The 27,844-nt window shown below is 42.0% G+C and overlaps 1 protein-coding gene across 2 annotated transcripts in view; it reads left to right on the top strand.

Moving 5' to 3' along the window:
• Positions 1-27,844, top strand: part of ascc1 (activating signal cointegrator 1 complex subunit 1) — a 49,645-nt gene that overhangs the window by 4,474 nt on the left and 17,327 nt on the right. For both annotated transcript variants that reach the window (XM_078428454.1, XM_078428453.1), the window contains exons 2-9: positions 14-183; positions 2,872-2,971; positions 5,693-5,790; positions 8,196-8,374; positions 11,292-11,428; positions 23,849-23,968; positions 26,600-26,724; positions 26,921-26,985. In XM_078428454.1, coding sequence (XP_078284580.1) covers positions 72-183; positions 2,872-2,971; positions 5,693-5,790; positions 8,196-8,374; positions 11,292-11,428; positions 23,849-23,968; positions 26,600-26,724; positions 26,921-26,985 — 936 coding nt within the window. In that variant the 5' untranslated portion in view covers positions 14-71. The remainder of the gene's footprint in view (positions 1-13; positions 184-2,871; positions 2,972-5,692; positions 5,791-8,195; positions 8,375-11,291; positions 11,429-23,848; positions 23,969-26,599; positions 26,725-26,920; positions 26,986-27,844) is intronic.

Raw genomic sequence — 27,844 nt, 5'->3', positions numbered from 1 at the left:
TGTTGATCAACAGAGCTTGTATCGCATTTTGCCTACTGCCAGCTGTGCCTTTAGGGTGAGGAGAAACTACAATGGATGTTCTTCGTCCAACACTCATTAATATCCATGGAAGGATTTACCGCAAAAACCATGTGAAAGAACAGGTGTATCCAAATGAGGAAGAAGATGACTTTACCTACTCAGGTATTTGCAAGCATGGATTATAACTGTACCTGTAAACACTGACGGATGAAAGTATTGCTGTTTTTCACTATTGACCAAAGAAGGAGGAATGTATCATATTATAGTTCTGCTATATATGTGTTATTGAAATAAATCACGCTGGACATTATTATAGTTTTGGCTAAAGGAAGTCATTTTGCTTGCATCTGTAATGATTTGCCACAGTCCTGTGATTAGAATCACAGCACAGTATTGGGCCTTTTGACCCATCTTGTCCATTCCAACTAAGGTGTCGTTCTAAGCTCGTCCCAGGTGCCCATGTTTGTTGGTCATGGCCTATCAGAAGAAATATTTGCTTATATCTCTCCCAAACTTTTCTCCCCTGAGCCTGTGTTTTTTCACTTTGTACTAAGCACTTTATCAATGCTCTGAATGTTTTTCAGCATTGAGAGCTCCCTGTGAAAACTGGAACATATCTGGACACTCCTTTCAAAGAATGGCATACTTATTCATTTAATCTCTAATAGACAATACCTGTTATTATTAGACCAGTGACCACTACTAAAATAATCAACAAATGCAGAATGATTAACAAGGAAAAGAAATAGAGCTTGAGATAAAGATGGACTGAAATGCAAGTGGATAGATATTTTAAAAAGTAAGAGTCAACAAAGTGAACAATGATCTTCCAGAAAGTGAAATTAATTTCTAGGAAATTAATAATGGGAAGCAAGGAAATGGCAGAAGACTTCAATAGGTATTTTATATCAGTCTTCACGAAAGCAGGTACACATAACATCCAAAAAGAATTATAAATTGGGAAGGAGGGAGGAATAGAGGAAAATTAAAGTCACCAGACAATAGACAATAGTCCTCCAGGTATCGTAGTGGTACTGAACAAATTTATTTAAGACTGTAGAGATACACCGTAGAAGCAGGCTCTTCGGCTCAACGAGTCCACGCTGGCTAGCGATCATAGGTTAACACCATCCTATACACTTGGGACAATTGTACAATTTTACCAAAACCAATTAACCTACAAACCTGTAAGTTTTTGGAGTGTGGGAGGAAACCGAACACCTGGAAAAAATCCGCACAGTCATAGGAAGAACTTACAAACTCCGTGCAGACAGTACCTGTAGTCAGGATCGAACCTGGGTCTCTGGCGTTGTAAGGCAGCAACTCTGCCACTGTGGGCTGACGTTTCAGATATGCTAGTTTCTGGGCTTTGACAGACTTTATCGTAGAATCTTAAAAGAAGGTGAGATATTTAATGTTTAATTTTCCAAAATCCCCCAAATTTATGGGATGCTTCACTGAATTGGTAAACAGAAATGTAACTTTATTTTTCAGAATAGAGGGAGATAGAATACAAGGAACCTTAGGCCAGTAGTCTTAGCATTTGTCAATCGGGAAAATGTTGGAAGGTATTATTAAAAATAATAAAGTGGAGCATTGCTTGATTTTCAAATATTGAAGATAATCATGCTATGTCACCAGGGTTTCGTGAAATAGAAATTCAGTTTGACCGGTTTACTAGATAGCTTTGAAGAAGCAATATGTGTTGTGGATAAAGAGTAGTTGTAAGGACTACACTTAGATTTGTCAAATTATTTGATAAGGTACTGCATCAAAAGTTATCGTGGGAAAAAAACCCTAATAGTAGGAGGTACAGTATTGGCATGGATTGAAGACTGCTTGGTTAATGGAAGCAGACCATAGGCAAAATGGGTATTTTTCTGGTTAACAAGATGCAATGAGTGATGTGCCAGCAGGAATTATTAGTGCTGTGGCCTGAACAATTTTACAATTTATGTAAATAATTTGGATGAAAACACTGAGGGTATCATTATTAAATTTGCTGTTGATGTTTATAGTAAGTTGTGAAGAGGACATAATGACACTATGAAAGGAAATGGCCAAGTGGGAATAGATCTGGCAAATGGAGTTCAATGTGGGGTAATGTCAGATTGTTTATTTTGGCCGGAATAATATTTAAGTATCTTACTGGTGAGAGATTGAAGAGCTCTGGGATGTAGAGGGATCTGTATATGGCACTGCATCATTCACTAAATACTAATATGCAGTTAGGAAGATTAATGTAATGTTATTGTTTATTGCTGAGGGAGTTAAAAAATGCAGGGACGTTTTTATTTGATTATATATAGGCATCGACTGTGTACAGCTTTGATCTTAGTTAAGGAAGAATGTTAATGCATTTAAAATAGTTCAGATAAAGTTTATTAGATTAATACGTGGAATAGGCGGGCAATCTTATAAATTAATGGTTAGATGGGCTAGTTTTGTATCTGCTGAACTAGAAAGTAGTATAAGAAAATAACTGCAGATGCTGGTACAAATCGAAGGTATTTACTCGACCCGAAACGTCACCCATTCCTTCTCTCCCGAGATGCTGCCTGACCTGCTGAGTTACTCCAGCATTTTGTGAATAAATGCTGAACTAGAAAGATATGTGACATTTTATCTGTTGCCTAGTAGGAAATATGAATCACAATATTGGTAACATTTCCATTTGAGGATTATTCGAGCTGCCCAGTTGGAACAGGAGAGAGATGTGGAGCACTCTGTATGATACTTAAGTACCAAGAAAATAATGTCCATGCAGTTGCCATCCTGTTTGAGATTCATGTGGCTAGATGTTGCTGGATGTTTGGCATTTGTTTCATTGAGTTATCTTCTGTCTTGCAGGAGTTGTGGACTGTATGGATGAACCTTGTGACTCTGTACTTATAGAACAGACGGAGCAAGGCTACCGATGCACCATGGATGTGCCCAGTGCACTTTACAAGTGAGCCACCACCTTTACAGATTTATCAAGCGTGTTTCTATGTGTGGTTTAAATTTGGCCCCTCCACGCCTCCTCTGGTGGTGTGACAGATAAATGACCAGCTGTGTGATCCACAGACCTGGATTAACTATTGAAGTTAGACACAAAATGCTGGAGAAACTCAGCGGGTCAGTCAGCATCTCTAGAGAGAAGGAATGGGTGACATTTCCAGTTGAGACCCGTCGTCAGACTAGTTTCCCTCTCCCCTGACTCTCACGTTGAAGAAGGGTCTCAACCCGAAACGTTACCATTCCTTCTCTCCAGAGATCCTGCCTGACCCACTGAGTTACTCCAGCATTTTGTGTCTATCTTTGGTGTAAACCAGCATCTGCAGTTCCTTCCTTAACTATTGAAGAAACTGGCTTCAAATCCCACCACAACAACCTGAGTAGTTTAAATTTAATTAATGATCTGCAATTTCAAATAAAATGGAAGCCTTTAGGGAAAATAAATACAAGGTTGTTGCAAAAGCCCATCAAGTTCATTGATGTCTTCCTAGGGAGGAAATCAGCCTGTATTTGAGCAATGTAACTGTTCTTGACAGCGTTAAAGAAAATTGGTTGAAGTCAGTCTTTGCCATCGTATGTTATGATGTACAAAGGTTCAGCAAGAGTAATGTTCACTATTGAATACCATTGACGGCATTAAGATGTCCCACCATGAATTGTAGGTGGGTGTCAGGGAGGTGGAAGCAGAGGGAATTAAGGTAAAAGTGAGGGTAGGTTTTCAAATAGAGACTGAGATCAGGGCAGAAATGTTTCGGGAGACAATTACAAAGTTTGAAGTAGTTCTCTTTTTTGGTGGTTAGAAAGGCAGTGGGCATGATGTACAATGGCGGGCTCCTTATTTCCCATAAAGAAACCTAAGGACCAGAGCATTTTTGATGTACAAAAATTCCCAATAATCCACTGCCATTATTGTTATGTGCAAGTTATTTATTTATTTTATTTTATCTATTTTTATTATTCGGTGTTACATTGTGAGCGAGATGCTACGGAATTTCATTCAAATATGCACTTGTCTGGTGTATAGTTTTTGAATGACAATAAAGTCTATTAAATTCAATTAATTAAATTAAATTACACTTTCAGTGCAATGCATTCTATTCTTTCTGACTGAAATGTTGAGTGACCTGCTGATGTGTCACAGATTCTGAAAACTCGTTCCTTCCAAGGTTAGAATTAATCTTTAGAGATTTATTAATCCATTTTTCATTGCAAATGCAAATGAAATGTTGCATTGGGAGGGGCAAAATGATCGACTTACTGCATTTTAGGAACAGGTAAATATCATTCATTTTAAATCGAAGGTCATTAACTGAGTGTTGTTTAATGTAGATAAGTGTGAGGTTATCCACTTTGGTGGTAAGAATAGGAAGGCAGATTATTATCTGAATGGTGTCAAGTTAGGAAAAGAGGACGTACAACGTGGTCTCGGTGTCTTAGTGCATCAGTCACTGAATGGAAGCATGCAGGTACAGCAGTCAGTGAAGAAAGCCAATGGAATGTTGGCCTTCATAACAAGAGGAGTTGAGTATAGGAGCAAAGAGGTCCTTCTGCAGTTGTACAGGGCCCTAGTGAGACCGCACCTGGAGTACTGTGTGCAGTTTTGGTCTCCAAATTTGAGGAAGGATATTCTTACTATTGAGGGCGTGCAGCGCAGGTTTACTAGGTTAATTCCCGGAATGGCGGGACTGTCGTATGTTGAAAGACTGGAGCGACTAGGTTTGTATACACTGGAATTTAGAAGGATGAGAGGGGATCTTATCGAAACGTATAAGATTATTAAGGGGTTGGACACGTTAGAGGCAGGAAACATGTTCCCAATGTTGGGGGAATTCAGAACCAGGGGCCACAATTTAAGAATAAGGGGTAGGCCATTTAGAACAGAGATGAGGAAAAACTTTTTTAGTCAGAGAGTTGTGAATCTGTGGAATTCTCTGCCTCAGAGGGCAGTGGAGGCCAATTCTCTGAATACATTCAAGAGAGAGCTAGATAGAGCTCTTAAGGATGGCGGAGTCAGGGGGTATGGGGAGAAGGCAGGAACGGGGTACTAATTGAGAAAGATCAGCCATGATCACACTGAATGGTGGTGCTGGCTCGAAGGGCCGAATGGCCTACTCCTGCACCTATTGTCTATCACCTCTCTAATTGAAGTGGTACAGGTTTACAGAAAAGGAAAGGTTCTACTTCAGTGAACCTGTAATTGAAGATAGACACAAAATGCTGGAGTAACTCTTCAAATAAGTCTGAAGAAGGGTCTCGACCCGAAACGTCACATGTTCCTTTTCTCCAGAGGTGCTGCCATTTTGTGTCTATCTTTGGTGTAACCCAGCATCTGCAGTTCCTTCCTACACAACCTGTAATTGAGATGCGTTAACAAGTGGTTAATGTTCATTCCTTCGTAAAGGTCAAAGTATGGGTACTTTGCCAACATAAAAATGGCTGCAACTTAACATGATCTCGCAGTTCCGGAAAATCTTTGTGACAGTTTCATTCTTTTACGATTCAATGCTCCCTTCACTTGACTGTCGAGTGAATGAAAATAATACTTGGCCTTTCATTGCGCTGTCCTTTAAGCAGTGTGAAGCACTCTCTGCTCAGCTGGATGACATAGCTCTGCCTCTCCATCATCTGGAGCATTCCAGCTGTGTAATAATAATATACTTTCTCTTTATCACAGATATATAATTGGGAAGAAAGGAGAAACCAAACGCAGATTAGAGACTGAAACACGGACTTCCATAAATATTCCCAAACATGGAGTGGAAGGACCGATTGGTGAGCTTCACTTGGGATGGAGGGAGGTGTTTTTAAGACACAAAGATATGGTTGTAATGGAGGGAGTGCAGAGAAGGTTCTCAGTGTTGATTCCATTGTTGAAGGGATGGACGTACGATGAAAGCTTGAGCTGGTTATACCTCGACTCATTGGAGTATCGAGAAGAAATGAAAGATCTTATTGAATTAAATTAGATTTTGAGGAGGATTAACAAGTTGCTGAGGCTATTGTTCATCCAGAGGGGTTACCAGAATAAGAGGTATTGATTCAGAATAACAAATGTAAGAAAGGGGAGAAGGAGTACCCTGATTGGCTCTTTGAGTCTTACTTGTCATTCGGTAAGATCACAGCTGATTCCCTCTTGGTCTGAACACCTTTACTTGCTTTCTTTCTATTCCCCAACTCTCTTATGGTTTGGATGTTTGCCGCACTCTACCCTGAATATATTCAAAGAGTCTGCCTCCACAGCCCTCTGGAGTAGAACATTCCGAAGATTCACAATCCTTTGAGGGAAGTTCCTCCCAGCTCCATCTTGAATGGGCGGCAATTTATTCTGACAGCGTCCAAGGTCAGGATCGTGCCCAGGTCACTGGTGTTGTGAGGCAGCAGCTCTACCAGCTATACTACTTGCATGATGATATTGTAAAAGTAAAGCAGAGCCTTCGAGATGTAGATAATAGGCCTATATGTGAGCCACAGGCTCTCAAGGGCAAGGATGTTAATATTAGCTTATGATGAAAAGTAAATCTCTGGGACTGTAAACATCTCTGGAGAGTTAATGCACTTTGAAGATATAGCCTTGGCTACAATACAATTGGGAAGGAGTCCTCCTTTCTCCTTTGGATGAGGGTAAACAAAGGCAGTGCCTGCTTAATCTGATGATTTAAAAGAATGTTAAAAATCCAGTTGCACCATATGAAGAAGCACAGGGGCTTTGTTCAGTTTGCTGATCAACACCTCCTTAATCGCCACTGAGAGCTTCTATTTATATTGTGCCTGTTATACATCACATCCCAAGGCCCTTCACAGGATTAATACCAAACAAACTTTGACCTCGAGTCTCATCAGGAAATATTTGACCTGATAATAAAAACCTTGGCCAGTGGTGTATATTTTACAGAGCCTCTTAAAGGCAAATAGAGTAATGACGCCGTTTAAACGGGACAATAAAAGCTTAGGGCCTTGACGACTATCAATGGGTGAAGTTATTGGATTCTGGAACAATGAAGTGGGCAATTGGAGGAGCCAAGATATCTCTGTGTTGTAAGGTTTGAGAGAATAGGGCGAGATTTGAAGTGATTTTAAAATTAAGGCACGGTTAACCAGAAGGCAATGTAAGTCAGTGAGCAAAAAGGTGATTGATGACAAAAGCAGCGTAGTTCAAGGTTTCAAGGTCGGTTTATTGTCACATGTACTAATTAAGGTACAGACAGTGAAATTTGAGTTACCATACAGCCATACTAAGTGAAAAGCAGCAAGACACACAACCACATAGAAGTTAACATAAACATCCATCACAGTGGATTCCACATTCCTCACTGTGATGGAAGGCAATAAAGTTCAAACATCTTCCTCTTGTTCTCCCGTGGTCGGGGCAGTCAAACCATCTGCAGTCAGGGTGATCAAAGCCGACGATTGAAGCCCCCATCAGGGTAATCGAAACTTCCGCGTCGGGGCAGTTGAAACTCTCCGCGGCATGGAGCTCCCGAGTCGGCCTCTTCTTACCAGAGACCGCGAGCTTCATGATGTTAAAGTCCACAGGCCCCGCGGTTGGAGCTTCGATCCCCGGCAAAGGGATCGCAAGCTCCGCGATGTTAAAGTCCCGCGGATTGGAGCGCCGGGTCGGTGTCCAGGAAAGGCCGCCAACTCCACGATGTTAGGCCACAGTGGGGACAGAGGTACGATACGGGAAAAAAAACGCATCTCCGTCGAGGTAAGAGATTGAAAAAAAGTTTCCCCCACCCCCCACATAAAACAAACCAAGGAACACTAAAACATACTTTTTAACACATACTAAAAATAACAAAAAGAAGAAAGCACAGACAGACTGTTGGCGAGACAGCCACTGCAGGTGGCGCCACCCGGTAGTTATGGTTGATCTTAAGTTTACAGAGGGCTGAATGTGGGAAAACTGGTGGAGAAGTGACAAAGACATGGATGAAACTGGTTCATGATTTAATGCTTCGTGGGAGTGTTTTAGTGCAAGATTTCAATGGAGTGATTGCAGGAGGGATCATATTTTAAATGCTTATAAAACTCCAGTGCATCGGATGTTCTGTAGGTTAACGTTAGACTCTGGCTAATCCAGTGAAAGCTGTGTCCTGCCCCCGGTCGGAGAGTGCATCCTATATTCACGTCGTACAAAGTGAAGAGATGAGTTCTAACCTCGAGCAATTTTGTTTCAGTCATCACGGGGCAGCAGAGGGCAAGCGTGGCATCAGCCCAAACACGAATAGAGGTGATGCTGGACAGTTTCCGGAGGAAACAACCTTTCACCCACTTCCTGTCCTTCGCCATCAACCACCGCACCATTCAGGAACAGTTTGTGAAGTTTAAAGAGGAGGTGTTGGAAAGCCACTCGCAGGTACAGTACTCGGGCTGGGGATGAGGTATCATCCTCTAGACTAGGGTCAAATAGGAGAGTTGAAGGATGTAGGTCCTCCACCTATATCCTTCCTTTGTCCCGCCCCCCTGACATCAGTCTGAAGAAGGGTCTCGACCCAAAATGTCACCCATTCCTTCTCTCCTGAGATGCTGCCTGACCTGCTGAGTTACTCCAGCATTTTGTGAATAAATACCTTCGATTTGTACCAGCATCTGCAGTTATTTTCTTATACTTCGGTGTGAAGTGCTCAGGATCCTTCAAGAAGTTCGGACGTCCATTTCCCACAGCAAAGTCTTTGAATACCTGTTTGCTGAAAGTGTTTAGTTTTAGTTTAGTTTAGAGATACAGCACGGAAACAGACACTTCGGCCCACCAAGTCTGCATCAACCAATGACCCCCACACGGAATTTAGAAGGATGAGGGGAGATCTTATTGAAACATATAAGATAATTAGGGGATTGGACACATTAGAGACAGGAAACATGTTCCCAATGTTGGGGGAGTCCAGAACAAGGGGCCACAGTTTAAGAATAAGGGGTAGGCCATTTAGAACGGAGATGAGGAAGAACTTTTTCAGTCAGAGAGTGGTGAAGGTGTGGAATTCTCTGCCTCAGAAGGCAGTGGAGGCCAGTTCGTTGGATGCTTTCAAGAGAGAGCTGGATAGAGCTCTTAAGGATAGCGGAGTGAGGGGGTATGGGGAGAAGGCAGGAACGGGGTACTGATTGAGAGTGATCAGCCATGATCGCATTGAATGGCGGTGCTGGCTCGAAGGGCTGAATGGCCTACTCCTGCACCTATTGTCTATTGTCTATTGTTAACACTATCCTACACACACTAGGGACAATTTACAATTCTACCAAGCCAATTAAACTACAACTCTGTACTTTTTGGAGTGTGGGGGGAAACTGGAGATCCCACCTATTGGATCATACCTTGGGATTGGTTACACAGTGACACAGCTGGTTGAGCTGCTGCCTTGCAGTTGCCAGAGACCCAGGTTCATTCTTGATGACAGTTTCAGTCTAGTTTGAATTTGATGTTCTACCTGTAACTGGGTGGGTTTCCTCCAGATGCTCCGGTTTCCTTACACCCCCCAAGAACACACGGGTTGCTAAGTTAATAGGCCACTGTAAATTGTCCTTGGTGTGTAGGTGAGTGATAGACCATCATTGGATGATCATCCTCATCATCCAAGGAGAGGATGAGAATGTGATGAGATTTTTAAAACTAGGATTAATGTAGGACTAGTGTAAATGGGTGGTTGATGGTCAGTTCAGATTTGGTGGGCCAAAGGGCCTGCTTCCATGTTGTGTCATTCTACCCACCATCCCCAAACATTTACCATCAATACACAATGGCACATTCAGTAGTTCAGAAGGGTGCTGGAAAAGTACTGGAAAGGGAAGAACTTGTAGGGAAGGCAGCAGAGTGGAATTGGTAGGATTGCACTTGAAGAGAGCCTTTGTGCACTTGACCGGCCAAATAACTGTCTCGCAGGTTGTAAATGTTCTGTGAAATTAAGCCGCCGTTTATCCCCTCAAAAATGTTCTTTCATGGTAAGATGAACTTTCCTGAATTTGTGTTCATAAAAACAAGACATTCATTGATGTGGAGAATGAAACTTGCAAGCGAATGACCTTTTAACAGCAGTTCGAAGACTGTAGGATTAAAAGTATTCAGACATAAGGTGTGCTTGGAATACTGACCTGAAAAGAGACGTCACGTTAGCAGTTAAATATCACAGTCACAGTCCAGACTATTTAAATCTTTCAAAAGGTGATTTGCTTTTTTGTCTAATTACCAGTCGATGATGATATGAATATTTTAAATAATATCAAGGAAGAAATTAACACTTTGCATATTTGCATTAAGTATGGAAATAATTACAACTGATTAAAGTTTTTCTGATCAAAAGAGCACCACTGCTAATTGAATCAAGACAACTAAATGAAGCCTTTGATCAACGATGCACAGTGGTGTGGTATTAATGAAGTCTAATTAATTGGAGCTCTGCTACACGTACAGATTGATCTGGATAGCCCCAAGGCCATTCTATTAATGTTGCACAGGTCAAGAAAACCTGAAGCTAATGTAGTGCAAACTGATATAATCACGGCAAAGCAGCTTGCAATCACGTATTGATAGCTGCCCCTTATGTCAGCATTATAATTAGATCTCCATAACTGCAGTGATAAGTACTTGCAGATAAAAGTGCAATCCCTGGACCCTGAGCAGTTCAAAGAGGATCCAGAAGACCAATGGAGAGTTAGATTCCTACCTACCTACCTACCTACCTCATCAGACTTTGGACAGTATTTATGCCTCTTTACATAATAATGCTTTTCAGTGCAAATGCTTTTATCATCTGGGAAGCTGAATCACTCCTTCAATAATATCTGAATTGTTACAGTGCCAGAGACTCGGGTTTGATGCCTGTACGGAGTTTGTACGTTTTCCCTGTGACCGCGTGGGTTTTCTCTGGGTGCTCCAGTTTCCTCCCAATTCATTGCCACAGAAGGCTGTGGAGACCAAGTCAATGGATGCTTTCAAGGCAGAGATGGATGGAATCTTGATTTCTATGGGCGTCAGGGGTTATTTTTTTAGATTTAGAGATACAACGCAGAAACAGGCCATTCGGCCCACCGGGTCCGTGCTGCCCAGCGATCCCCGCACATTAACACCATCCTACACCCACTAGGGACAAAAAAAAATCACATTTGCCCAGCCAATTAACCTACAAACCTGTACGTCTTTGGAGTACAGCCTTCTCTTTGGAGAAGGCTGGAGAACGGGGTTGAGCGGGAGAGATAGATCAGCCATGATTGAATGACTTGATGGGCCGAATGGCCTAATTCTGCTCCTGTCACTTCTGATCTTCTGAACCTATCCCCTCCAGGACCGTGGGATTGATGACAGTATCTTCCAGAACCCGGCAAAGCTGCACCTAACGATCGGAACACTCATCCTACTTAATGACCAAGAAGTCACAAAAGCCTGTGAACTGCTGCGGAAATGCAAGGAGGACTTTATTGAGTGAGTAAAACCCAAGGCAATTTTACAGCGTTCCCTTGCTCCTCCAGCATTAACTATCATTACATCGGATAGATGGCATTAAAACAGGTCATTTGCCACGACTAGCCCTGCATCGCGAGCACCTAAATCTCTCAGCACAGCACTCCTTCAAGCCTGCCCAATCATCCCTTGAAAGTTTCTAGACCTTGCACTTCAATCACACACTGTGGTAGAAAATTGCACATTCTCACCATTCAGGTAACTAAGGTATGATGAAGCTTATCATATCTTCCACACCTTTAATTCCTAAAAATCAAATGTTTTATTTGCTTACTTTATGATCACCAGTTTAAGCATTTTGGTGTAGTTGTAATCTTCTCACTTCCTGCACCAATTGTCAAGGCAAGACAACTGTATAAACAAATAACCTAAAGTTCAGAACCAGGTTGTATCTTGGAATGCGGGCAGCTTTAATATTGCTTATCTGTTCGGTTTTCCCACTGGGGCTTTATTCAGAAGCTTTATTCCATAATTGTCCTTGTGGAGTCACAGAAATATCAACCAGACTGACTCCATGTCTGACTTCATGGTGATACAGTCGCGTAACTAGTGATGCTACCGCCTCACAGCCCCAGTGTTGGGTCAGTTTAAGGCAGAGATAGATAGATTCTTGATTAGGACGGGTGTCAGAGGTTATGGGGAGACGGCAGGAGAATGGGGTTAGGAGGGAGAGAATGGCGGAGTAGACATGATGGGCCGAATAGCCTAATTCCGCTCCTATCACTTCTGACCTTATAAAGAGCTGCAGCTCACAGTATAATGGAGGGTAAATGTTTATTTGCAGATAGATAGAAACAAAATGCTGGAGTAACTCAGCGGGTCAGGCAGCATATCTGGGGAAAAGGTGACATTTCGGGTCGAGACCCTTCTTCAGACAGAGTCAGGGGAGAATTTATTTGATTTATTTGCAGATAGCTTGACTCACTCACCGAGTATTGTGGTGTTTATTCCAGATAAGCATATTTGATTAACTGATAGCTAACATCATTTGGGGTGGCTGTTAGTAGAACTGCTGCCTCACAGTTCCAGCAGCCATGTTTAATCCTTACAAGCATAGAACAGTACAGCACATGTACAGGCCCTTCGGCCCACAATGTCTGTGCCGAACATGATGCCAAGACCATCTGTTATCTGCCTGTGCATACTCCATATCCTTTCATTCCCTGTATATCCATGTGCCTATCCAAAAGACTCAACTGCCACCCATGGCAGCACAATCCAGGCATTCACCACCCTCTGTGTAAATAAGTTGGCCCGCACATCTCCTCTATTGATATGCCCACTGGTGCTGTCTGTGTGGAGTTTGTATATTCACTCTGAGTGTGTGGTTTCCCCTCCAAGGTGCTTTAGTTTTCTCCCATATCGCAGAGGCAAGCAGGTTGGTAACTAAATTGGCTTCTGTAAATTTCCCCTGTCGGAGGTGATTGGCAGAATAAGTTTGATAAGTTTGTAGGTTTAGTGGAAAATTACTGAGGAATGGGATCCCTCTGAACTGGCATGGACTCGATGGGTTGAAAGGGTCTCCTTCCTTGAAGTTAGTGTGACTATCTTGCAATAAGTGGTAGGATTTATCCACCACTAGGTGTCATTAATCACTTGAAAATGTTCTGAGCAATGTTACTTTCTGGCATCCTTCAATCTGGATTGGACCAGTTATCTGCAGTGACTGGGTTCTGCATTCTGACCTGGCTCGATAGCAGTGAAGGAATCCGCTGCTTCCAATGCAAATTCCATGTTGTTAAATCCGCTGATAATACTGGTGATGAATTCTGACTGCAGAAAATAAATTTAGGTTAAAGAATCTGCAATAATTAGATTCATGATTTTTGTATCAATATTTTTCACATAATCTGGGGTTGAGAGCTACCTAAAATGATTGTCATTGTTCAAGATGCCCCATTGAAAAATCAATGGCCTTGTGCATTCCATTGCATTAAAAAAAAATCAATGGCTTCCTGCAAAGACTTAAACATTTATAGGAATCTCATGGAATTGGCCAACATGTTTTCAGGGACTCTCCCAAATAAATGGTGACACATCCTCTAGATTCTGGTTCTAATTTCAGAAAGATTTTGTTTCAGCAAAACAAAGGGAGGTACTGCTATTGCAGCAGCCAAATATATTATCAATGCATGACAATAGAACATAAAGAACAGTAACTCAGTCACAGAAGAACACAAATATTAAAATCCAATGGATCTGGTATATCCAGAGATTTACAAGGATGATTTTGGAACTGGAAAATTTTAGCTATGAAGCAGATTAGATCGTTTCATATGGAACAGAGGAGCCAGAGACAAAACGTGATTGAGGTGTTTGTAAAATTATAATAAATCTAGACTGAGTAAGTAGCAAGGACCTATTTCCTTCATCCGAGGAGTAAAAAAACAGGGACATAGATTTATAGATTTGCAGTGGTGGCACATTGGCGCAGTGGTAGAGTTGCTGCCACACATCGCCAGAGACCCGGGTTCAATACTGACTACACGTGCTGTCTGTACAGTCTGTACATTTTCCCCATGACCTGCGTGGGTTTTCTCCAGGAGCTCCGGTTTCCTCCCACACTTCAAAGACATACAGGTTTGTAGGTTAATTGGCTTGGTAAAATTCAAAATTGTCTAGTGTATGACAGTGCTAATGTACGGGAGTCGCTGGTCAGTGCTGACTCGCTGGGCCGAGGGTCCTGTTTCTGCGCTGTACCTCTAAACTAACCTAAAATAATTTAAAGTGATTGAACTGATAGTAGAAGAAATAGATAAGAGGGGAGGGGAAAGGTCACCAATAGGAATCTAGAACTCACTGCTCGAAAGGCAAGCATAGACAAGAAATCACCACACTTAAGAAGTGACTGCGAGAAGTGTTCACTTGAAGAGCTATGACCTGCAGGGCTAAGGGTATAAAGGTCAGTTTATTGTCACGTGTACCAATTATGGTACAGTGAAACTCGAATTACCATACAGCCACACTAAAAAGAAGCAACAAGACACACAACTACATAAAAGTTAACAGAAAAATCCACCGCAGCAGATTCCTCACTGTGATGGAAGGCAATAAAGTGCAATCTTCTGCCTCCTTATTCTCCCGCGGTTGGGGTGATCGAACCATCCGCAGTCGGGGCGATCAAAGCTCCCGCAGCCGACGATCGAAGTTCTCGCATCGGGGTGGTCGAAGCTCCCGTGTTGGGGCGGTCGAAGCTCCTGCGGTTGGTCTCTAACCAGGGACCGCAAGCTCCACGATGTTAAAGTCCGCAGGCTCCCGCTGTTGGAGCTCCCGAAGTCGGTCTCCAGCAGAGGCCGGCAGCTTCACGATGTTAGGCCGCAGTGCGGACGGAGATACAATATGGAAAAAAATCACATCTCCGTCGAGGTAAGAGATTTAAAAAAAGTTTCCCCTAACCCCCCCCCCCCCCCCCACATAAAACAAGCTAAAGAACTCTAAAACATATCATCATATCATATCATATATCATATCATATATATACAGCCGGAAACAGGCCTTTTCGACCCTCCAAGTCCGTGCCGCCCAGCGATCCCCGTACATTAACACTATCCTACACCCACTAAGGACAATTTTTACATTTACACAGCCAATTAACCTACATACCTGTACGTCTTTGGAGTGTGGGAGGAAACCGAAGATCTCGGAGAAAACCCGCTCAGGTCACGGGGAGAACGTACAAACTCCTTACAGTGCAGCACCCGTAGTCAGGATCGAACCTGAGTCTCCGGCGCTGCATTCGCTGTAAAGCAGCAACTCTACCGCTGCGCTACCGTGCCGCCCTAAACATACATTTAACATGTACTAAAAAACAACAAAGAAGGAAGGGAGGAGACAGACTGTTGGCGATATTGCCATTGCGGGTGCTGAACAGGTGCTGAACAGTGAATTAGATTGTGTAACCTTTTTTTTAAGTGGCACAAACGTGATGGCCTGAATGTTCACTGCCTGTGTGAAAGGGTTTTTGTGAATCAGATCACAACTTTAAAAAATATATATTTTTTGGAAAATATATATATTTTAAATTGCAATGTAGGTATCGCTGGCAAGACCACCATGTATTGCTAGTCTGTAATTGCTCGTAAACACCAGGCTGCCACATTGTTGTGAGGCTGGTCACAAACCAAGGCCCGTGAACTATTTTCCCTGCAGCACTTTAGTGACCCAGATGGAATTTTAATGTATTTCATTGTCATCGATATACTAAAACTCTCGTTTGTTATCTTGTTTGTGACTGAACCAGCCAAAACAGTACACAATAACGTGACAATTTTAGGCCCACCTTACTCACCATTGTCACTTTAGTGATAATGCAAGTAGTTTTATTGAAATCGTTGTTATATTTTTAAAGTTATTCTCATTTTAAAGTTTAAAAGGAGGGGAGGGAAGGGGGGAGTGGGGGAGAAGGGGAGAAGGGGAGAAGGTGAGAAGATAGAGGGGAGGGGGGGCAGGACAGGGTGCTGCACCAATGCAGGAGAGGTTTGGGCCCAATGGGTCCACTTTGTCTAGTCCTTACTAAACATAGCTTTTTAGTCCTGATTTATTTAATTAACTGAATTTAAATTTCTCAGAAACTCCTCTTGCGAGACTTTTGAACTTGTCATCCTAGGTTATTAGTCCTGTAATTTAACAATGCTGGGGTTGTACTCCTGTAAAGGTGGGTTTCTTAAAATCATACTCTTACTTCAATCCACATTGCTCTCTAATGTTGTATTGTACACTTTTATGTTTGACAAAACTACCCATTTTATTGGGTAATGGTTGTTGTTGGACTACATAAGAAGATGACTTAAAAATCTAGTGCAGATACAGTTAAAGAAATTCAGAAATTGACAAATCTTATTTGTTTTTAAATCACCAAACCTCCTTTTGTAATGACTTGCAATTATTTATTTCCTAACGATAACTTTTAGCAATCCCCTCATTATCATTTATTAGCACATTCAATTTTTGACATGGAACCGGGTTACTTATTCCAATAGGTCTATCAAGACTGGTGTAGTGTGGTGCTTCTCCCAGTCTTTATTTAATCTCTTCTTCATATCCTTCTCTCCGTCATGGCCTGATGCAGTGGTCAAGAAAGTGGAATCGCATTTTTACTTTCTTGGGCGTCTGAGAAAACGCCCACCTCAGAAGGCAGTGGAGGCCAATTCTCTGAATGCATTCAAGAGAGAGCTAGATAGAGCTCTTAAGGATAGCGGAGTCAGGGGGTATGGGGAGAAGGTAGGAACGGGGTACTGATTGATAATGATCAGCCATGATCACATTGAATTGCGGTGCTGGCTCGAAGGGCCGAATGGCCTCCTCCTGCACCTATTGTCTATAAAATTCGGCATGTAAACGAGGATTGTCTCGAACTTCTTTCGTGTTACGGAAAGTATCAAGATGGCAACTGCTTTGCTCTTGACAACCTGAAGCTGCGGAGAATGGTCAACAACGGGAAATGGTCAATGGGACCCGATGTGGGGGGGGGGGCACCAAGAACAATGAGGGGGGGGGGGGGGTGAGGATGAGATGGGTCCATTGGGACTATATTGAATACTTTTGTAACTTTGTCAGCATCCTAAACATCCTGATGTATGTGACAATAAACACATCTGAATCTGAATCGTAGGGGTTGTGAAAACAATAGCTGAACTTCCTGATGCCATATTTAGTAGAGGGACAATAGGAAATGGTAATAAGACCTGCAAAATACTCCAGGGCCACAAAGCTTAATTAGTATAATGGGCAAAAGGAGGGAAGATACAGTCCTCCAAAAAAAACATGGAATTATATTAAATTGTTAAATTACAATTAATAATATATTAAATTACATTAGTGTGCAAGAACAAAAGAAACATATGTGTTTTAAAAGCTAACAACTTGTCTAGTTGAGAGGAGAAAATAAACTTAGTTTGCAGGTATACAGTAAAGATAGGAAAGCATCAGAACACACAGTAGGTGCAAGCCTTTATATTTCTAAAGCTTGAACAATGAAACCATTGGGAAAGTACAGGAGAGTGAGATATATTTGGCAGAGTAGACTTGATGGGCTGAGTGGCCCAATTCTGCTTCTAGAATTTATGAACTTATGAATGATTCTTTTATAGAGCTGCCACAGGCACAGTGAGTTAAATAGGCTGCTGTAATGAATGATGCCAAGCACTTTCAATGTGATGCTCCTCAGGGTTACGACTTTAAATCTATGTTAGGAAAGCTGCAGCTTTATTTCCACAGGAACTAAGCAGTAAAAATGAACAGGTGAATCAAGTTGGCAGTGAGAAGTGCTTTTTATTTTCCATCACTTGTCGGCAAGGTTTTATCAGGCAAACTGGGCCACACAAAAGAAAATAAATGAGGTTATTCTTTGCCACAAATCATTGTCAAAGCAAAATTTGTAAACAAGCATAGTTTAAAAAGAGCAGCCGTGGATTACGTGTGGTTTTGAACTCTCACACCGACCGATCTGCAGAGCATTGTGCCAAGACACTCCGTGGCACAACATGTTGTTACAGCCACAGCACTGCCAAAATATTGACCTTGTTCCTCAGCTCCCCTTGATAGCTGGAAGAACTACATCAGGGCTGATTTAAACGACGAACAAACCGGGGCTTTGTCTTTGAATGAAAAACTGATTATTCAACAGAAACGATTTGTGCATTTAGTACAATGAGGTGCGAGCTCATCACACTCGTGATAAGTCTTTCAGAAACCATGGGCTGCCTATTAATCCTCTGTCCTGAGCAGCTTTAAAGATTTCCGCTGTTAAGGTAACAGAAAAATCAAATATTTATGTAACTTAAGGAAGTAGCTACTTTACCAAATTGTGCATTTAACTATTTCGGTAAATTGCAGAAATAAAAGTGGAAGCGAAGATTTGACAGTCAGTTCAGTTTATTGTCACATGCACCCGAGGTATAGTGAAAAGCTTTTGTTGCAGTCATGATCACATTGAATGGAGGTGCTGGCTCGAAGGGTCGAATGGCCTACTCCTGCACCTATTGTCTATTGCATGCTAACCAGTCAGATGCCGACCAAGTTGTCCCATCTACACTAGTCCCACCTGCCTGCGTTTGGCCCATATCTCTCTAAACTTTTCCTATCTGTTTACCTGCCTTTGCATGTTTGGATGCATTAAATATAATTTGTTGCTGAGTCTGTGGATAGTCGAATCAGGAAACTGAATCTTGAGGCTGGGAGGAAGTGATAAATTTAGTCCTATGGTTTGTGGGGGAAAACAAATCTAGCACCTGATTTTCCACTTGGCTGTTGAATTGCTTTGTGTGGGAGGGGAAGGAGAGAGGTGCGGACCTTGGTGGTTAACAAACTTTGTACTAAACTTGAAAGCAAAATGTAGCACATGTTTGAAAATTTGGAAATACTTTGTAGATCAGCAGTTGTGGAAAGAGGAAGCGAGTTAACATTTTGTGTTGATGCCCTTTCGGAACCAAATTGTCTGTGGAATGGCAGGTACAAGAAGTCCTGCAGTCAGACATGTAGTGTAGAGGATGGCTGGAAGAGGGTGTGTGTGGCCCAGGCTGGAAGGGGGGCGTTTGGCACAAGGAAAGCAGCATTATGCATTGGGGAATGGGGCCAAATGGCACAGGAGAAACGGAGGCTAGATTGGGGAAATGGGCTGGATGGCGGAGGGGCAAGGGGGCTGGATGGTCCAGGGGGAATGAAGCTGGATGCAGCAAAAGGGGAAGAGAGCTGAATGACGGAGCGGTGAAGGAGAGGGCCGGGTGGAGGGTGAATACTGCCTGGAGCCAGATGGAGGGAGCCAGATGGAATAGCAGTGTGAGCCAGGTGGAGGAGGGGTAAAGGGTCTGGATGGAGGAGGGTCCAAGGGGGCTGCTTGGTACAGGAGGAAGAAATCTGGATGTAGTCGGGGCAATGATTACCTGGTTGTGAGACAGATTCCAAATCTGTGTACATTTGGTAGGTTTTGGTGATTCACATTTAGTTTGGGGAGGCAATAATTGTATTCAGCACTTCTATTGACTCATTTCTATCACCAGCATCTTTAGTTAGAAATGTGTTTTACATCCATCCGCTTGTTTCTGTCACATATTCATTGTATTTCTCTCGATTGAACATAATGCAATACCACCCCTGTCTGCTTAGATTCACCAGTGACATGAATACAAATGAGTGCCAGTGAATTCAACTTCTACTTGAGTAAACACGTAGCAATAATTTCTTTCCAAGGCTAGTGTTAAGATTGGAACATTGTCTCTCAGGAGACCATGACTCAGACTTAGATTAATGTTTGTTAGGGAAGCGTCTTTTGGTTTACATAACAAGTATGTGTGAGATGTGGAGTAGCTTATGTTGGTTGTTCAGTGGATTAAGCATCTTCCTCAGGTGCACTTTTCACAGCGGAAATGGAAAAAGCTCAGCATTGAAGCAGGTTGTAGGGGTATGTTTTGAACAGATTCTCCATTGACAACTGATGTCAGCTAGCAGTAAGTGGAGGAAAATAACTGCAGATGCTGGTTCCAATTGAAGGTAGCCACAAAATGGTGGAGTAACTCAGCGAGTCTGGCAGCATCTCTGGAGAGAAGGAATGGGTGATGTTTCGGGTCGAGACCCTTCTTCAGACTGATGTCAGGGGAGGGGGCGTTCCCGCCCCCTCCCCTGACATCAGTCTGAAGAAGGGTCTCGACCGGAAACGTCACCCATTCCTTCTCTCCAGAGATGCTGCCTGACCCGCTGAGTTACTCCAGCATCTTGTGTCTACCTTCAGCTAGCAGTAAGGTGGGTGCCTATTGGGGCTCACAGCAAGGAGGCCATTGTAAAACAAACAAAATCAGCGTGTTCAGAGAGCAGGCTAATTATAAGAGCAAATAAAAACTGAGTAATTGAATGAAGCATGGCATCTCCTCCCAATCCAAGCAAAGTATTTTTGAAGCAAAAATAGTACTACCAGACATTGTTTCATTTCGGTCCCTATCATTTAAACCAGCATGATCACTCGATTTGTTTGACTGTGGAATCACTCAATTGAGTTCACTCATTCTTAGAATATTGTCAGTGTAAAAATTCAAACAATTTAAATCCAGTGGCGAGACCCTACTTTATCCTCCCATTAGCACTTACAGATTTTGTTTTTTTTAAAATACATGACTTTTTGTGGCCTTTCATCTCCCTTCAATCTTGTTAATTTAATTTGATAAACTTGGCTCAATTGGTATCCTGAAGAAGGGTCCTGAACTGAAACATTGCCTATCCACATCCTCCACAGATGCTGCCTGATCCACTGCGTTACTCCAGTACTTTGTGTTTTGCTCAAGATTTCAGCATGTGCAGTTCCTTGTGTCTCAACTGGTATCACGCCCTCTTCAAAAGGTGGCAGGAGTTTAATACCATTTCAGTGCCTACAGTCGAGAATGATGCTGCACTATCAATAGTGTCCCTCTGAAATGATTTTAAACACACTTGTGAAAAGATCTCACTGGTGTGGTGATTGCAATGTTCCCTGTAGGAAGGGCACAGCAGAAAGCATCTGAAGTAAAATGAAGAGGACACTTACTGGGGAAATGGAGTACATTTCGATAAACATTGTTTACGTCCTTTTAAGCCATTTCAAAATGTCTTCCAACCAATGACATAAACCGGAAATGAAGTCATTGTTGTGATACAGTTCTTGTGGGGACTTTGTTGTTAGGTTTCATAAACAAAGCATAGTATTTGCCAGATACCCTGTTGTGGTACTGTTGGGTGAAGGATAAGTTTAACTCCTGTGCTTTTCAGTATTTTTTATGTGTGCAGTTAAACGTAATAATTGTTTTCTTTTTTTCTTTTAAATGATAATGTTATTGTGTAAAGCATCACATTGGTGTTTGGTATTCTGATTATTGTCATTGTCTCTATATTCGTCCAAATTGTCGGCCGGGGTCTCTTGCATAAACGTTTGTAACCTTCTGCCCATGACCACTTCTTCCAACTGTGGTAATAACTGAACATCCCTCTGTTGTGAAATTTATTCTATATATTCAACGGCAGTCAAACTCATTAAACTAAAGCTTTCCAATGAGGAATAGGTGACTTTTTGGCTCGAGACCCTTTTCAGACTGGAGAGTCAGGGGAAACGAAACGAGAGATATAGACAATAGACAATAGACAATAGGTGCAGGAGGAGGCCATTCGGCCCTTTGAGCCAGCACCACCATTCAATGTGATCATGGCTGATCATTCTCAATCAGTACCCCGTTCCTGTCATCTCCCCATACCCCCTGGCTCCACTATCCTTAAGAGCTCTATCTAGCTCTCTCTTGAATGCATTCAGAGAATTGCCCTCCACTGCCTTCTGAGGCAGAGAATTCCACAGATTCAGAACTCTCTGACTGAAAAAGTTTTTCCTCATCTCCGTTCTAAACGGCGTACTCCTTATTCTTAAACTGTGGCCCCTTGTTCTGGACTCCCCCAACATTGGGAACATGTTTCCTGCCTCTAACGTGTCCAACCCCTTAATAATCTTATACGTTTCGATAAGATCCCCTCTCATCCTTCTAAATTCCAGTGTATACAAGCCTAGTCGCTCCAGTCTTTCAACATATGACAGTCCCGCCATTCCAGGAATTAACCTAGTAAACCCACGCTGCACGCGCTGTAGAGGGATATCGAACAAGTGAATGAAAGATATGCAAAAAATTCATTTGTTCTATATCTCTACATCACCGTCTATATCTCTCATTTCCCTTTCGCCTGACTCTCCAGTCTGAAGAAGGGTCTCGACCTGGAACGTCACCTATTCCTTTTCTCCAGAGATGCTGTCTGACCTGTTGAGTTACTACAGCTTTTTGTGGCTATCTTCAGTTTAGACCGGCATCTGCAGTTCCTTCCTACACAAAAGCTTTCCAATGTTGTGCTGAGTCATGGTTGCTCACAGTAATCTATCTAATGTACTGGCAATAGACCCAAAATGCTGGAGTAACTCAGTGGGTCAGGCAGCATCAGGAGAAAAGGAATAGGTGACGTTTCAGGTCGAGACCCTTCTTCAGACGTAACGTACTGACAAATACTATTTAGTTTCTATTTCCATCAATGAGCTGATGTGGTTTCTGGAGTGTTTATGTACAGTATTTCACTCTGGATAATGTAGCAATCATTACATTTATAATTAAGATTTTCAAATCTATGTAGCATTGGGAAATGCTTAGTATTTTAAAGGCAGTTGTTTAAGCTTGAGATTCCACCCAAAGACCTCATCTGGGAGCAGAGTGTATTATCAGCCCAACTGATATCAGCACAACTACACAAAGGGAAATAGTTTAACAAATGCGCAGGAAAAATGTTGATTGTGGGATAAATTTGGAGGTAGACACAAAATGCTGGAGTAACTCAGCGGGTGAGGCAGCATCTGGAGAGAGAATGAATGGGTGACATTTCGGGTTGAGACCCTTCTTCAGACTGGCGTGATTACTGTAAAGAATTGCCCTGGTTTTCTTCATTTAATGCCCAGAATATTTTGCATCCAGCACTGACTTGGAATTCATTTTGTATCTCATCCAGAAGACAGCATCTCTGCTGCACTGAACAGTCAGGCTCAAATGTGTAATTAAATCTCACAACAGCTTCTGGGCCCACGGTTCTCTAATGCAGAGGCAAGAATGGCACACAAGGCTGACACCCAGAGAAGAAAAACAAAGATGGAAGCTCGGAGGTGTACGCAGCACTAATTGTGATAGGCCATTGGTTTATGTCACGTAAATTTAAGTCAGTTGGAAAGCAAAGGCAAAGATTTAAATTAGTAAAAACTAATTTTAATTGCTGTCATTGAAAATGCCCACTCAACCATTCACCGTGAGGTGGATGTGCCAGGTGCGCCCGCTGGATCAAAAACCTCAGACAGGATAGCACAGCACTGAATGTGACTACCCCACGACTCTGAAGACATGGATTCAAACCTGACCTTGGGTCCTATCTGTGTCTTCTGTTGAGTGTGTGTCTTCCACGTTACCTTGTAGGTTAATTGACACTGAATGATCCCTTACTGGGAGTTGATGGGTATGTTTCAGAGAAAGTAAGTTGGAGTGTACAGGGAAATGTGAGAGGGAATGGACCTAATTGGGACACTTCCCTGAGAGTCAGCATGTAGGTAAGGTAAGCACATTGGCCATTTGGATGTTAAGACATGTGTCTTGAAGTGAATGTCAAAGTGCAAAATAACCTTATTATACATTTGACTATTTCTTGTTTTGTGTGCCAGTCCAGGTGATGTTGGGATGAGGTTCATCGAACAATTCATGGCTTGTTGCCTTATTTTAGAATTTTCTGACAATGTATGTTTGGTGCTATCTTCTGTATTTGAAAATTCCATTAGATCTAATCTCCCAACGTCTGGCTGTATCAGTGTTCGAGTGACTTATATGTCTTTGTTGCTGTGCCTGTCTGTTTCAGTAAACTCACAGATGGAAAGCCGCTTGCTGTGTGGGTGAAAGGGATCGAGTATATGAACGATGACCCAAGTATGGTTGATATCCTTTACGGAAAGATTGAAATGAAAAATGGAACAGACAAGTAAGTAATGAAGATTCTGATAGCTCGTTCTATCTCAAAGTGGTTTCTGAGGAAAGACTAAATTTGAGAGAATTAATTCTTCGTAAAGCTATTGCTGTAAAATTTAATAATCCCACCCTGTCTCTTATTCCTGGCTGTTGATCAAATCTTTACCCGGTCCTGTCCAACATTCGTCTATAAACATATGGTCAAAATAATAGAAGTCCAGATTGAATTTGACTGCATTGCATCCTGTCCTGTCCAGTGAAAACAAAACAAGGCAGTGCCTTGAAAATGACCATGGCATAGTTATTCATATAATATTTGGGGAACTTTGCTATGCACAGTTCTTGTGCATAGGAACAGGGTTACAAACTGAAATGCAATCCTTGAAAAGATGGTGTAGGCATCAATATACTAAAACTCTCATTTGTTCGTTTGTTTGTTCCTGAACTACAGCCAAAATGGTACACGATAGCGCGACAATTTTAGGCCCACCTTACTCGCCGTCGTCCCTTGGGTGCTAATTGAAGAAGTTTCATTGAAATCGGTGTTATATTTTTTAAGTTATTCGCATTTTAAAGTTTAAATCTATCTCCTAGGGAGGGAGGGAGGGGGGGAGGATGGAGGATAAGGGGGGTTGAGGGGGATGGAGTGGGAGGGGAGAAAGGGGGGGGAGGGGGAGGAGAGGGTGCTGCACCAATACAGGAGAGGTTCGGGCCCAACGGGTCCACTTGGTCTAGTATTGAATATAATTCAGTGAGGAACTAGATACATATTTGAAGAGGAATAGTTAGGAAAATGATATTTGAACAGGATTAATTATAGAACCTTTTCAAATAGCTTGAAGAGTCATGATACGGTGAATGGTCCCTTTCTGTGCTACCATTCTCTGATACAGTGGGATGGTTTGCCTAAATGATGACTGTTTCATATCAAAGTATCTCAATGGGATATTTCTGAGAGGCATGACAAGATAGAAGGGTGGCGTTGCTTCACACATGATTTTCCCCATATTTGCTCCATGGCCATTTTCAGAGCCAATACTTTTCGATTTAAGGGACCGCGGTGAAGTTGAGATACGGACAAATGAGCCTGTAAAATGTAATTTCTGAAATTACTTGAAACTTGGCTGTTTAGGCACTGATAACCCAAGGCAGAATTGTAGAATAGTGGAAGTACTCAACTAGGTCAGTCAGATGGTATCAGAATACTATTGGAATATTACCAATGAAGAGAATACAAGCTGTGTATGTCCTTTAAATCGAGTTTTTATTTTGCTTTTTTTTTCATTCATACTTTATTATGAATCACGGTTCTTAATTTATTTTTTAACAGAAATGAATGAAAGTCAATTGGCTACAGAGTGGTCATTAACCAAGCAATTAGTGACTAAAATCTATTGACAAGCCACATGTCTCTGGCTTGCTCACAAATCAAGCAAAGCTCCTTTGGAACTGAGGGAAGCTGCAAAGATTAGGTGGATTTGTACCTATGTCTTTTATAATTGTGATCAGTAAACCTATTATTAGTAAATGCACACTCAAGTGTGTGTACCGTGTGTCATCAGACCCATCCCCCCTCCAAAACCCCTGAGAAAGTGTGAGGATCTGAGCTGAAGACTGCCACATCTCTGCAATTTGAAGATGGAGATGATGCAGGCAAACAATGATCTCATGAGAGTATTTTGTTGCTTGGGGTCATTGCTATTCTGAAGATTGTCTTCTAATCAATTCCCATCCCGGTTACCAGTAAGCCGAGGTGGAACCCAAGACTCGATGTTTCTGAGTGATGAAATGGGTGTTGACGTCGTAGTGTTATTGCTAATGTTAGTTTAATACTTCAACACTGTATTACTGGACAATGTAAAGATCTATGTTAGCTATTGCTTACCAATGTAGTGCATTGAATCCTTAGTCGTACAATGTTGGTCATATTGTTTACAGTTGTGTATTTACATGGAAGATTAGTCCTATTCTCACCTACCCAGGGGACCTGAGAGCTATGAGGTTGTTCCTGCCTATGTTTGCATCTCTTTGTACTCCAGGGACCTGTAACTCTACATGTTGGATTGGCTCCTGCCTTGTGGGATCCATGCAGTCAATGTTATCACTGTTGTCTTTCAGAAGCAGATGGTGAAGTTGGTATTTTTTTAAACGTCACTTGTTTCAGAATTGGAACTCGGATTGTTGTGGATTGATCCTCCTATATAGCTTACCACAGTGAAAAAATAATATTGTGCTTCATCTGCCTAAAGGATTGAATTGGCAACCTGAGGTATCCCCATTGTGTTCCTAATACAAGCAGAGCTTCTGAGGGGAAAGCAAAGACCCTGTCTGCTTGAAGTGAATCTTATTGTGGTGGCTATTTGGCAGGGCATTTTCTGTTACTCGCCTTTTAAATTCCTCTAGATTGCAATTGTGTAAACAACATTATCTGGCAATATAGTTCAACAAGTGAAAGGCTTGGATAGAGTAGATGTGGAGATGATGTTTCCACTAGTGGGAGAGTCTAGGACTAGAGGTCATAGCCTCAGAGTTAAATGAAGTTATTTTAGGAAGGAGATGAGGAGGAATTTCTTTAGTCAGAGGGTGGTGAATCTGTGGTTGCTGCTTGTCTCCCTATATTGACCTGTAATTCCTTTATGTATAGATTGCAGCTGATTGCTGATGGACTGCTGGAGCGATTTATGGCATCAGGACTGATGGGGAAAGAGTGGGACAGGGTGAAGCTCCATGCTACTATGATGAATACGCTTTTCAGAAGAGATCCAACAGGTGCGTGCATTATACTCAACTCATCTAGAGCTGTATCACTCCATATCAATCACACACACAGTGTGATAGATGCTGGGCATCTTGCAAGATTATACTTGTCAAGCCCTGACATTAACTCTTCTGAGTTTAAATTATTTGAGATGTTTCACAGGGCTGTGATGAACTGGCAATAATGACAACCTCTTGTTGTTTTCAGTGGAGGAACGTAGCAAACAGAACGTGCGTGATAGGGAATCATTTGATGCAAGAAAAGTATTGAAGGTCAGTACTAAGCCTCATTGGGAAAAGTGCACTGTGTTCCCTGGAATACACTCTGTGCAGTGCTTTAACTATTATAGTGGAATGATGTACCGAGTTGGTAACATCTATGAATCTTGGTCTCTGATTCTAGATTCATTAATGGCTCAGGTGATCATCACTCCAAATACATGTGGAGTGCACATTCATTTACAGTACAGCATGGCCAGTTTGTAAAATCTTGGGAGAAATACTCAATTAAGGCACTCTCTCAAAAGGATTGAGCCTTTTAATCTCATTCCAGATTAGAGTTGCAAGTCAGTTCTTCAGATGAGACATTAAACTGAGGTTCCATCTGTTGCTGCAAAGCACCCCGTGTGATAAGAACAGGAGAGTGTTCTCGACTGTCTTGTCAATACTTGACCAGTTAACATCCCTAATCTACTTTGTTGGCACCAGAAACGTGGTGACTCTTGTGTACTGCCTAGGTGATGTCTGCTGTATGATTTTACCGGGTTGTATGCAAAACAAAGCATTTCACAATAAGGTATCAATGAATCATTGGGATATGGTTATCCCATCCGACTGATATTGGAACATTGTTTCCTGAAATATTGTTGCTTTGCAGAGTTGTAGAATCATCTTGTTGTACAGCACAGAAACGGGCCCTTTAGACCACCATATCTATGCCACTTATTGTACCTATCCACACCATCCTATTTGTATGCCTTGACAAATCAAGAATTTGCCGAGGTGCGTCTTTCGAAAGTACTTCTTTAGCTGTGGAATGCTTTGGGCTGTTCTGAAGTCTTAGAAGATACTGCATGTTTGCAAGTCTGCAATACTGTAAATGAAAAATAATTGCATTTTGCAGTAAGGCGGC

Source organism: Rhinoraja longicauda, chromosome 35 (genome assembly GCF_053455715.1).
Source record: "Rhinoraja longicauda isolate Sanriku21f chromosome 35, sRhiLon1.1, whole genome shotgun sequence".
Classification (NCBI taxonomy): Eukaryota; Metazoa; Chordata; class Chondrichthyes; order Rajiformes; family Arhynchobatidae; genus Rhinoraja; species Rhinoraja longicauda.
This window is presented reverse-complemented; position numbering and strand designations above follow the sequence as displayed.